The 12,049-nt window shown below is 50.1% G+C and overlaps 1 protein-coding gene across 9 annotated transcripts in view; it reads right to left on the bottom strand.

Moving 5' to 3' along the window:
* Nucleotides 1-12,049, bottom strand: part of Smarca4 (SWI/SNF related BAF chromatin remodeling complex subunit ATPase 4) — a 90,776-nt gene that overhangs the window by 18,824 nt on the left and 59,903 nt on the right. For 6 of the 9 annotated variants that reach the window (XM_076848554.1, XM_076848569.1, XM_076848573.1 and 3 more), the window contains exons 23-29: nt 11,227-11,273; nt 9,924-10,090; nt 7,011-7,174; nt 4,495-4,722; nt 4,119-4,217; nt 3,782-3,859; nt 2,644-2,862 (exon numbers count right to left, since the gene is read on the bottom strand). In XM_076848554.1, the coding sequence (XP_076704669.1) occupies nt 2,644-2,862; nt 3,782-3,859; nt 4,119-4,217; nt 4,495-4,722; nt 7,011-7,174; nt 9,924-10,090; nt 11,227-11,273 (1,002 nt within the window). The remainder of the gene's footprint in view (nt 1-2,643; nt 2,863-3,781; nt 3,860-4,118; nt 4,218-4,494; nt 4,723-7,010; nt 7,175-9,923; nt 10,091-11,226; nt 11,274-12,049) is intronic. The other 3 variants (XM_076848594.1, XM_076848587.1, XM_076848580.1) reach the window with 1 other exon arrangement.

Consider the following 12,049-nt stretch of genomic DNA (forward strand, 5'->3'; position numbering starts at 1 on the left):
CAACAAGCTGGGCAAGACAGAGAAGGTCATGCCAAGGGGAGGCAGTGACCACAGTACAGTAGGCACAAAGCCAAGTGCTGCTGGAGCCCCCAGAAGCTGGAGAAGCCAAGACCCTCCACTGTGGCTTTCCTGACCTGCCAACACACTGATTTCAGACTGGGCTCCAAAATAGCAAAAAAATGTATTTCTGATTTATGAAGCCGCCATGGTTGGAGCACTTGTCACAGCAGCCATGGGAAACAATGAAGGAAAGGGGTCGGCTAAGCTGGGTAACAGCCAGAGCATCCTGACGGCTTCTGGTACATACAGTACCCAGAGTAGCTACCAAAAACTGGCACCAATGCTACACACCCACCAGTAGCACAGCAGAGGGTGCTAGAACAATACTCTTAGAAATGAACAAAGGGGTACATCTTTGTGACTCTGAATTTGACAGTGCTTTCTTACATTATGACACCAAAGCAGAAGCAAACAAAAAATAGATGAATGGTAAGTATAACAAAAAATTTTTATGCTTCAAAGGACACCATGAGCCAAGCACAATGTCACATGCCTGTAATCCCAGTGACTCAGGAGGCTGAGGCAGTAGGATCCCAAGTTTGAGGCCAGCCTCAGCAACTTTATGAGGTCCTGTTTCAAAATAAAACAATAGAAAGAGCTGGAGATATGGCTCAGTGGCAAAGCGTCCCTGGGTTCAATTCCCAATACCAAAAAAAGAAAAAGGCCAACCATGAAAAAGTTGAAAAGAAAAACCACAGATTGGAAAAGAAGTATTTGAAAGCAAATCTCTGGCAAACAACTCTCATAACTTAATAAAAAGGCAGCACATTTTAAAAATATGCAAAGGTGGGCTGGGTTGTGGCTCAGTGATAGAGCACTCGCCTAGTACGGTGAGGCCCTGGATTTGATCCTCAGCACCACCTAAAAAAAATTAATAAACAAAGATATTGTGTTCATCTATAACACACACACACACACATAGTGAAAAGTTTACACTAGCGTAATTAAGAACAGCACTCAAATAAAAACAACCCTAATGTCCATCAACTAAGAGTGGAAAACCAAAATGTGGCACGATGCATAAAATAAAAATATTATCCAGCCTTATAAGAGTGAAGTACAGGGCTGGGGATGTGGCTCAAGCGGTAGCGCGCTCGCCTGGCATGCGTGCAGCCCGGGTTCGATCCTCAGCACCACATATAAACACAGAGTTGTGTCCACCGAAAACTAAAGGAAATAAATATTTAAAAATTCTCTCTCTTTCTTAAAAAAAAAAAAAAAAAAAAAAAAAGAAGTACATGCTACCACTCGGAAATCTTCAAAGATGTTACAAGCAAAAGAGGCCCAACTCCATAGGACCTCACACTGCATGATGCCACTGATCGGAATGGTCCAGGACAGACAGAACTAGAGAAGAGACAGGAGCTGTCACCCAGGGATGGGGGGACAAAGGAATTAAGGCAAAATACTAAACTGGAGCAAGGGTTCTTTCTGGAGTGAGGAAATGTTCTAATGCTGACTACGATAATGGCTGAACAACTCTGGGAATATATAAAAATTATTGAATTGGATATCTCAAAAGGGTAATCTGTATGGCCTATAAATTACACCTCATAACACAAAATCAACAGATGGTCTAATTTTAAATTTAAAAGGCACAAAGGCTGCCAAATAGGTCTGAGGCTGGGCCTACATCCCTCTTCTTGGCCCTACAGTATCCTGGGAAGAAAGCATTCACCCTAAGTTTTTCCTAGTTTGCTGGGGTCTCCTCACAGTTCCCATTGTGCAGAGTGCAGTGGGCAGGCTCACAAGTCTGATGTTCTGAGCTTCCAGAAGGGACTGGGGCTGCATGGCCACACTGCAGGGCCTCATCGCTAATCCTGGGATGTATGCTTAGCACGCCCAGCCCAGATGCAACTCCAGGCTGGCTGGGCTCTTAGTCATCCTCTATAGTTAGAGCCCCCGAAGTGGGGAGGGTCTGATTTGTTACCATAACCTTACTGATGCCAGATGGAGTGTGCCCCAGATTGGGGGAGACCACCTCTGCAGGACCCAAAGCTCTGACTCAGCCATTTGTAGCTGCTATGGCAGGAACAGCTGCCATCTGCTGAAATGAGGACTTGTGGCATCTCCACAAGCAGCAGTGGCCTCAGGCAGAGCCAGAGAGCTCAGCAGACCTCAGGCTTATAATCCCCTCCTTTCTCAGAACTGGCGAGAGGCCAGCTCCTGGGGGCAGCCTGCCTGATACGGAGTTGCCTGGCCCTGCCCCAAGTCGGCACTCCTGCCCACCTCCAGGGCGCCTACGGACTGACTTATCACTATGCTTTCTCTAGCGAAAGGTGCTTGGAACACAGCACCGTGGCAGCATTTTCTTAACCTTATGAAGAGGTAAACCCTCACACTCAGAGGGCTTCTAAGGACTGGCAATAGGCTTGGAGCCGCTCAGAGAGAGCCATGGTGTCCCCCTACTTGCAGTAGTGCGGGGCCTGGCCCACCTCAGTGACCCTTTGCTGTTCATGAAGCCAGCTTAACTACATTAGAAAATGGGTTTGGACCCAGGCTGCACCCCGGTGGCTGCGCCTCCGCTCTGTAGGCCCTGCCCAGCACCTGCCGGGGGAAGGCACGGCCCTCTCCAGCATGTACCTTGAGCCACTGCTTCTCTGTCAAGGAGTCGCTATAGTCCACCTCCTTGCGGTGGCGGGAACCCCGGCCAAACATCTTCTCCTCCTCCTCCTCACAGGTCAACCGCTCCACCTCTGCGTCATCCTTTATGATCCAGGATGGGAGCTCATCCTCCTCCATCAGGCGCGGCTTCCGCTTAGGGTTGCGGGCCTCCTCGCGCCTGCGGTCCAGGTCCATGCGCTGCAGTATGTGGGCGGGAGGAGGAGGGAAGCGAGAAGCAAAATGGGGGAGAGAGGGCAAAGAGAGGGGTCAGTAAAGGGGACAGCGCAGCAGGGCAGGCTCCAGTAGGAACTCAAGGCTCACAAGGCCCATAGAGGCCATCGCTGGCTCAGGAGTTAACAGAGCAGCTCTGACTGCAGGGGCTGACCTGGCAGCTGCTAAAACAGACCCTGCTAAGGGGCTCTGGAGAAGGTGGGAAAGAGGGGAACACAGACCCCAGGAAAGGGGCAACAGGGTCGCAGCTCCACAACAGCCTGAGTGGAAAACACAGGCCTGCTCGATCCAAGAGGACCTCTGCTCCAATTTTGCCCCATCATTCTGGGGCTGGGGCCTGCTATGGAGGCCTCGAAGTCCCATGGCCTTGATGGTCTTGGCTCCCTTTGAAAGGGAGCAGAGCCCTTAACGGCTGTCAGCAAACAGACTCAGGAAGACAGGCAAGTCTGAGGGTCACGTATAGCATGGAGGCCAGTGTGTGCCCGCTGTCCCTATGACAAGCTCAGGAGATCAAGGATGAACAAGGATGGGTCAGTTGGAGTAATGAGCAGGCTACACTGGGAGATGTCCCCAGGTCCATTCGCCGCTGGGGAGTTTATTGGGAACTGAACCCAAGGACACTCTACCACTGTGTTTCATTCCAGCCCTTTTAATATTTTATTGTGAGACAGTCTTACTATATTACCCAGGCCGGCCTTGAACTTGTGACTCTCCTTGCCTCAGTGTCCCACACAGCTAGGATTATAGGCATGGGCCACCACATCTGGCATTACTGAGACTTTCTGCATAGTTTTTGGTGTTGGCAGGGTGGGCATATACGCCCTGCAGGGCACCCTGAAGCTGTGGGGGGCAGAACAGCCTCCTTGTGGCAGCATGTTGCACTCACCATGAACAGGTCAAACTCCTCTTCATGTCGTGCAATCATTTGGTTGACAGTCTCGTCGTCGGGCACTTCATCTTCTTCCTACAAGATTGCAAACCTTTAGTTTGACTGTGGAGGGGTTGGGCTGGGCGGCGGCCAGGCTCGGAGGCGAGCAGTGGCGATCCGTGGGAAATGAGCTGGCGGTCCCAGTCCGGCTGCGGTGGATGGGGACCCACACAGCAGCGAGAGGCACACACACGCACACGCACACGCACGCTCGGTGGGATCAGGGCCCTTGCTGGCCGTCCCAGCTGAGAAGCTGAGGACTGGATGGGCGTGGAGACTGAACTACCCCTCTCACCTTTAGAGGTGGCTCCTCCAAGTCGGGGTTGACGCCCGCTGGCGGAGGGGCAGTGTGGGCGAAGCTGGCACTGCCGCTGCCCGTGCTGCAGTGTCTGCTCTGTGGATAAATAGAGGACTTCAGTCTCCAGGGCTGTCAATCCGGCGTCTGTCACCAGCAGTTTAGAAAAAAAAAACCACTTCAAAGGGAAAGCAAGTACTCATCCTCTTTCCGCTCAGCCCACACTCCCTTTACTCCAAAGGGATGCAAAAAAAAAAAAAAAAAAAAAAAGAAGAGTGCAAAAAAAGGTACAAAAACAAAAATGAAAGCCGCTCATGCGTTCACCACTCGCACTGGGGGGGAGGGGGGTCAGGGTCGGAGCTGGTGCTGTGCTCACCTCGTCCTGCTCCTCGTGCTCCAAGATGGCCTGCAGGAACGCACGCCGTTCGTGGCTGGATGATTTCTGGTCAAACATGCCCGCCTGGATCACCTTCTGGTCGACATTGAGCTTATACTTGGCTGCAGCCAGAATCTTTTCCTCCACGCTGTTGACCGTGCAGAGGCGGAGCACACGTACCTCATTCTGCTGCCCGATACGGTGGGCTCGGTCCTGCGCTTGCAGGTCCTGGGGAGAGGCACGAGTCAATTCCAAACTAGAGGGCAGAAGCTTTGGGGAGGAGGGTGCGAAGGCAGGGTCTTCTTCTGTGTGGGCCTCCAGCCTCAAGTCTACCCTTCTTCACCACTAGTGGCACGAGCCAGAGCTCAGAAATGTGACCTGGCCTGCATCACCTAGCTGGGGGGACTAGGTAACGAGCCCAGTTGTGATCTTCTACCCTACGGGGATCTGACAAATACATGTGCTCCAACGGGAGACACTGTGTCAAAATCAGCACATCCATGTGTTCCTACAGACAGGTGCTAGAAGGTGCTCAGCAATAGTGCCATTTCAGGGGACAACCACAAGGGGTTATGTCCCCAGCAGCCCTTGTCATAGACCCAGAGGTCCTCAGTGTGGCCATGTAACAACTGAGGCACCACTCAGAGGTCAGGGCTAACACCACGCAGCAGTGTGGCAGGGCCTGGTTTGGTTATGGGCCCACATGCTTCCCTGCTGTGCAACCTAGGCCTGGACCTACCCTCCCGACACAACCTCAGAATTCACTGTGATGACATGCGGCCCCTCTTCTGATGGCTCTGTATAGAATACATGAAGGAAAAGGTGTCAAGGGTGTGGCCCAACAACTGGGACAGCAGCTCCTGAAAAAGAAATTTTGGGGCGGGGCGGGGGGGGTACCAGGAATTGAACCCAGGGGTGCTTAGCCACTGAGCCATATCTCCAGCCTTTTTTTTATATTTTATTTGAGATAGGGTCTTACTATGTTGATAAGTGCCTCAATAAGTTGCTGGGATACAGACGCGTGAGACTACGCCCAGCACAAATATTTTAATTATCCCTAGTTTAGAACAAGGAGGCTCCCTGAAACCCTGTCTCTGGGCCCAGTGTATGGGCCACCAAGGTACCATGCTCCTCAAACTTGAGAAATATGGGGAGGAAGGAGGATGGTAAGGAGCTGACCTCAAAAACCTTGGTAATGGGGTTTTAATTGCAGTCTATTTGCTGATCTGCACACTCTGACCATCCTTCAGGAAACTGGCCAGTCATTAGAATCTGGGCTGGAACTACATGCCAGACTGATCAGAGGAAAGACCTCAGATGGTTCACCCAGGGCATTCACCCAACAAAGTGAATCACTGATCATGCTGGGGCTACCAGGGTGTGGAAGAGGGTACACCTGGATGTAGAAGAGGGCACACTTGGACCTCACCAATGGAAGTATAAATAGTTGGGCAGGAGCAACCAGAATATGAAGGGAAGACTCCCACAGGCATGGGAATCCCACTTCTCAGGGCTGACCCAGCTGGAAGGACCTTACAAATGTGCCCCAAAAGGGACAAGGGGGTTTCCTATGCTGGTAGATGGAAACAGAGCTGGAATTAAGATGTTTTGGGGGGCTGGGGATGTGGCTCAAGAGGTAGCGCGCTCGCCTTGGCATGCGTGCGGCCCGGGTTTGATTCTCAGCACCACATACAAAGAAAGATGTTGTGGCCGCCAAAAACTAAAAAATAAATATTAAAAAATTCTCACCAAAAAAAAAAAAAAAAAAGATGTTTTGGGGCCAAATATATGGGGACATCTGGGAGTTGATGCAACAGTGGAGGAGATGTGTCCTCTGGAGGAGAGGCAATTAACACTGGCTGCTGAACACAAGGGGCATGTGCTCCAACGGGAGACACTGTGTCAAAATCAGCACATTCATGTGTTCCTAGATAGGTACTGGAGGGTGCTTAGCAAAGAGCGGGATTGGTGGGGAAGAGAAAGAGGCCTCTTTTCTTTGTGTTATTAGTATCTGCGTTGAAAATTAAAAGCAAGAGCATATTATTGTTATAATGAGACAGAGACCATTTTACTCACTTTAGAATGCAGTTCTGTATAACAGCACGCCCTGGCACCTACTGGCGTGGAGGCCCACATGGAGTACATGATTAAGAAACAAGAGTCTGCCCCAGATTTTGTTCCACATGGGTCAATGTTCCACACAGAACAAGTCCGCAGAGCTGTGCCCCATAACCTGGTGGATGTAGCCAATGGGATTTACAGCACCTTCCACCTTGTTCTGTTAGGCAATTCAAGAAATTAAAAAAAGGGTGGGGGGAAATGCTGCTTTCTTAACCAGAGGACAAGGCTGTATCTACTTTTAGAAACAGAAAGAGAAATCTGCTTCTTGATGACTTAGTTGGGGTAGGTGTGGCTCCTGCCAGCTCCTGGGACCCACAAGAAGGCTTGTGGGGCAGCCCTCTAGGGCTTCTGGAAGCTCCTCTCCCCTCTCTCACCAGGGCACTGGCTGCTTTTACCTGATGGGGATTCCAGTCGCTGTCGAAAATGATCACAGTGTCAGCTGACTGGAGGTTCAGTCCCAGCCCCCCAGCCCGGGTGCTCAGCAGGAAGATGAAATACTCGGAGCCGGGCTCGTTGAAGGTTTTCAGCAGCATACCCCGGTCCTCTGCCTTTGTGGTTCCTGACAGGCACAGGAGACAAGGAGGTCAGCAGGGTGGCTTGGGGACCAGGGTTAGGAGGAGACACACAGGAACTCCCAAGAGCAGAAACCATGACCCAGAGGCCACAAGAGCCAAAGCTACACTCTATCCACAAAAGTGGGACATACAATTAGCCAGTGATTTGGATGCACAGAACATCACTACACTGTGGCACCTCTCCCATCCCAGAAGATAAAAACAGGCTCCATCAGTGCCCTAATCTGGCTGCATCTCCATGTGATATAGGATGCAGGGAGGACTATGAGCACTGGGCCTGAGTTCAGGGACGCCCTAGCCAGTGCTGTTGATATGACCAGACCCTGGCACCTCTCCAAGTGCCTGCTCTGCTCTATAGGCAAGAGGCAGAGTGGCTGATGCCGCCAAGACTACTCCTCCTAAAAACATTCAAGGGGCCTCAATGCGGTTGGATAGTGGCTGTGGAAATGAGCCAATAGCCAGAGGGCTGGCATGTGCTCTTGACCCTACTGCAAGAGGCTCTGCTGGTTCACAGGGAATCCCCATGGGCGAGAGCAGGGGAGCTTTACTCTTGTGTGTGTGATGCTGGGGATGGAACCCAGGGCCTTGCATATGTGAGGCAAGAGCTCTTCCCTGAGCCACACCCACTCAGGGAAGCCTCATAAGGGGAACTTGGTACCCCTCTGGCTCTATTCTCCCAACCCTAAGCAGAGAGCCCGCAAGGGTTCCCAGTGACTATCAAATAACAGCCCAGGATGTGGATCTTTGGTATTACAGTATCCATAGGATGTCTTAAGTTACTCAGGCTTCTGTCAGCGCCAACAAAAGCTGCCTTTGGTGCACTGAGCAATCATTTTGGTGATACAACGAAAACTAAACACTTCCTACCACTGGTCCATGTGTCACCAGGCACAGCACAAGAGCCTGGTACCTACTGTAGCCAAAGCACCTGTCATATGCCACCCTTCCTTGGGCTCCAGATGCAACCACAGCCATCCCACCTCAGAGAGGGGAACAACAACCCCCCAGATGCCAGCATGTGCCTCACATTCATCACCCTCATGGCAGGAGACTCAGTGTCATGACTTCATTGAGCTCCCAGTGTTCCTCTGCATTTGCGATAGACTTTCTGCCTCTGTGGCTGGGACTATACATGAGGTGCTAAAGAAGCAACTGAGGCCAAGTTAACAGAAGCACTTGTCCTCTGCAAAGTCAGGGTCAGCACTCAGAAGGCTTGGGTTTGGCCCTCAAGAAGATGGGAGAGACAACGTGAAGGTTGGAGCACATAGTAAGGAGAGACCTAGACACATGGCCTTGCCAGGGTTTTGGTTTCCTACAGCCTGAAAGCAGTGGAAAGCCCCAAGAGAGGACGGGGCAGCAAGGAAGACTTGCATTTTGTGAAGGTAGACCCGGAGAGTTCTGAAAAGGGGCTGAAGGTCGGGTGAGTGAGTGTGCAGGCCATGTTTTAGGTAAGGGTCCAGAGAGGGACAGCAGGATCAGCCAGGCAAGCAGAGTCTGTGAAACAACATTTCTAAAAGATCCTCAGTGAGAACAGGTTTGGGGGCCCAGGGGAGGTGCACAAAGGTTTGGGGTGTCCTGCCATGCAACACACCCTGCACATGAACTTAGTAAAGTCTCCAAGACCTTGTGCAAGGGGAATTGCTTAACCTTGCTGGTTTCTATTTTTTTTTTTTTGTACTGAGGATTGAACGCAGGGGTGTTTAACCACTGAGCCACATCCCCAGCCCTGTTTTAATATTTTAGAGACAGGGTCTCACTGAGTTGCTAAGTGCCTTGCTAAGTTTCTGAGGCTGGCTTTGAACTGGCAATTCTCCTGTCTCAACCTCCTGAGCTGCTGGATTTACAGGTGTGCACCACTGTGCCTGGCATCCTTGCTAGTTTCTAGCCCCATTTTTCTGGTAAGCCTTGTCCACTACTCAGGCAAAAAGAAGGTGGGGAACTCGCTTAAGGCCTTCCGACTAGTCATAAGTGCTGGCCACCTCTTGCCCAGCCTCTTCCTACCTGGAGTGCCTCTTGGAGGTGAGGGGAAGCAGAAATATTTAGAGGGACCATTGGGCACAGGGTCTGGGCCTATCGCCTCCTGGAGGAAGCTCCTGATCTTGCCCTGCAACATCTACTTCTCTCCCTCAGTGGCTCCTGATTCTAGTACAGTCAATCCTGATTCCAACTCCAGGCCTGACCAGTGAGTGATAGGACCACAGTCACCTGGCTGCTGTGATAAGTCCAGCGAAAAGCACATGATCCAAGTAGCTAAAGGAGAGACAGCCCTGGACTTCTGAGGGGAAAGCTGAGCTGCCTCTGCTTTGGAGACACGGAGCAGGTAGGGGAAGCCTGAGGATGAGGCCAAGTTAAAGGAGAGCGGAGCAATGAGCTGGAGAAAAGCCCTGAAGCATTATTGTTGTACCTGAATCCAACTGAGGCTAAAGCAAGCAAACCCTTGGGTCCCAATTATGCTTTTTACCTTATGCATTTTCATGGGTTTTTTTGCTTCCTGTTTAAGCAGGACCGCCAAGCACCCCTTCCTCCCAGTGCTGTAGTGAAAAGTTGGCCAGTGTTCAGAGCCTCAGCTTGTGATCCTGCCATGACACCTCCAGGGTCTGGCCTCCCAAGTTCCAAGCCTGAGGAGCTCAGTGTGCTACTGGGCTCAATGTGGCACTGGAGGGGGGCCCATAGGCATAAAGCTGGGGTATCCTTGGACAACAAAGCCCCTTAACAAGTCTCTCTTCTACTTACCATCAAGCCTGAGGTATTTAAAGCCACGATATGCAAAATAATCTTCCATGATCGTCATGAGGGAGGTCATTTGGCAGAAGAGCAGCACTTTATGGTTGGTTGCACGCAGTTTGGGAAGAATTCTATCAAGAAGCTCAAATTTTCCCGAGGCTCTGTACAGGTCCAGTCTAAGGCGTGGCAGGAGGAAGGGAAGAACATTCAGAACATTAAAAATGCCACCTCTGGGCGTTTTAAAGAATAGGAGTGTGTCATGTTCCCACACTGGCTGAAGGGCACAGAGGTCTCCCAAGCAGACCTCCTACTACAGTTTCAGCAAAGCCACTTCAACCCAACTAAAATAAACTCAGGTCACCCTTGGTTAAGAGCATATTAGAAGGATTCCTCTGAGAATGAAAGAGCTGTGACTTTTAATAAAGCAGGGACAGGAAGTGAGGGCCAGGGCTACTCCCAGAAACCCAGGCTTTATCTCCCTTCTTGTTAAAGAACCTTCTGGGGGGTCTGGGGTTGTAGGTCAGCGGTAGAGTGCTTGCCTAGCACATGTGAGGCTCTGGGTTTAATCCTCAGCACCACAGAAAAATAAACAAATAAAATAAAGGTATTGTGCCCAACTAAAAAAATATTTAAAAAAAAAAAAAAGAACCTTCAGGAACAAATGCTCACATTGGAGAGTGCCCACACCCTGCCAGACTTAGAATGGGGCCACTGAATCTTCTCTCATTTCTTCTAGTCAACAGCCCCTGGATTCAGAGATGTGGAAACTGAAGCTTGGGGGCAGGAAAAGGGTGATCCCACATAGAGAAACTTCATGATGCAATGCGATGAAAACAAGACACACCAAAACTTCTTGTCCTTTCATTAAGTAATGCTGTTCCTGAGACTGCTTTAGTATCCAGGGTCACAAAAGGAACTTGTAGCAAGGCTTTTTGTAAAAGTGAAACTCTAGGGGGCTGGGGATGTGGCTCAAGCGATAGCGCGCTCGCCTGGCATGTGCATGGCGCTGGGTTCGAGCCCCAGCACCACATACAAATAAAATAAAGATGTTGTGTCTGCCGAAAACTAAAAAATAAATATTAAAAAATTCTCTCTCTTAAAAAAAAAAAAAAAAGTGAAACTCTAGAGAAGACATCCATCAACTCTCAGTATACAAGATGCCTCTCCTTTCTTTAGGTTCCTCTATGTTTTCTAAATGTTCAGGTTTGAAAACTGGACAAAGGTAACAACAGCAAGAAAGACAAATGAGCGAGAAAGCAAACCCCTCCACATGGACAACCAGCCCACCCTACACAGTTGGGCAGCTTCTCACCCCTGGACGATGCCACCGGTGAAGCCCAAGTGCTCAGAAAAGGATTCCTGCAATGGAATAAAAGATGGGTCAGTGCTGGGACAGGGACAGGCCATCTGGTCCAACCTCATGGTCCAGGCTCTGCTGTAAAAGGATGGAGCCCTCATATCAGGCACTCAGCAATGGCCCATGGCAGCACCAAGGCCAAGAGAGGGATGCTGAACACTGCTTATCACACCAAATCCCGAGCCTCATGCAGCTCTAACAGAAGGGAAGAAGTAATATATGACACGCTTGGTCACCCTCATGAGTGCAAGAGGACTGTATCTATGAAAACTACCCCGGAACAGAACCCCAGGGGCACTTGTGGTGGGCACGAGGGATCTTCAACCACACGAACTTTAAGCCAAGAAATAAGGACACATGTACACATTTCAAAAACAAGAATCCAGACTCTCGACGAGTACTAAGTTCCCAAAGGGTTCTGGTCCACACCCTTGATTAAATGAGGAGGCTGCGCTTGTATTTCTCCCACATGGAAAAGGGCAGGATGCCAAAGAGCAGATGTGGCACAACTCCTGGGGCTCATCCCTACAGAGGAGTCTCAGGGAACCTTTCAGGGAGGGGTTTCAGGAACTTTATTTCTCTCATATAAATATTTGGATTCCTTAAAATTAGCATACATGAGCACATGTAGTAGAGCACATGCTTAGCATATGCAAGGCCTTGGGTTCCCTCCCCAGCACCAAAAAAAAGTAAATAACATACATACATACATACATATATAATACATACGTATGTATATAAATAATTTGTAAATAGAAAACCAACAGACATTACCTAT

The sequence above is a fragment of the Callospermophilus lateralis genome, chromosome 1, assembly GCF_048772815.1.
Source record: "Callospermophilus lateralis isolate mCalLat2 chromosome 1, mCalLat2.hap1, whole genome shotgun sequence".
In the NCBI taxonomy this organism is placed as follows: Eukaryota; Metazoa; Chordata; class Mammalia; order Rodentia; family Sciuridae; genus Callospermophilus; species Callospermophilus lateralis.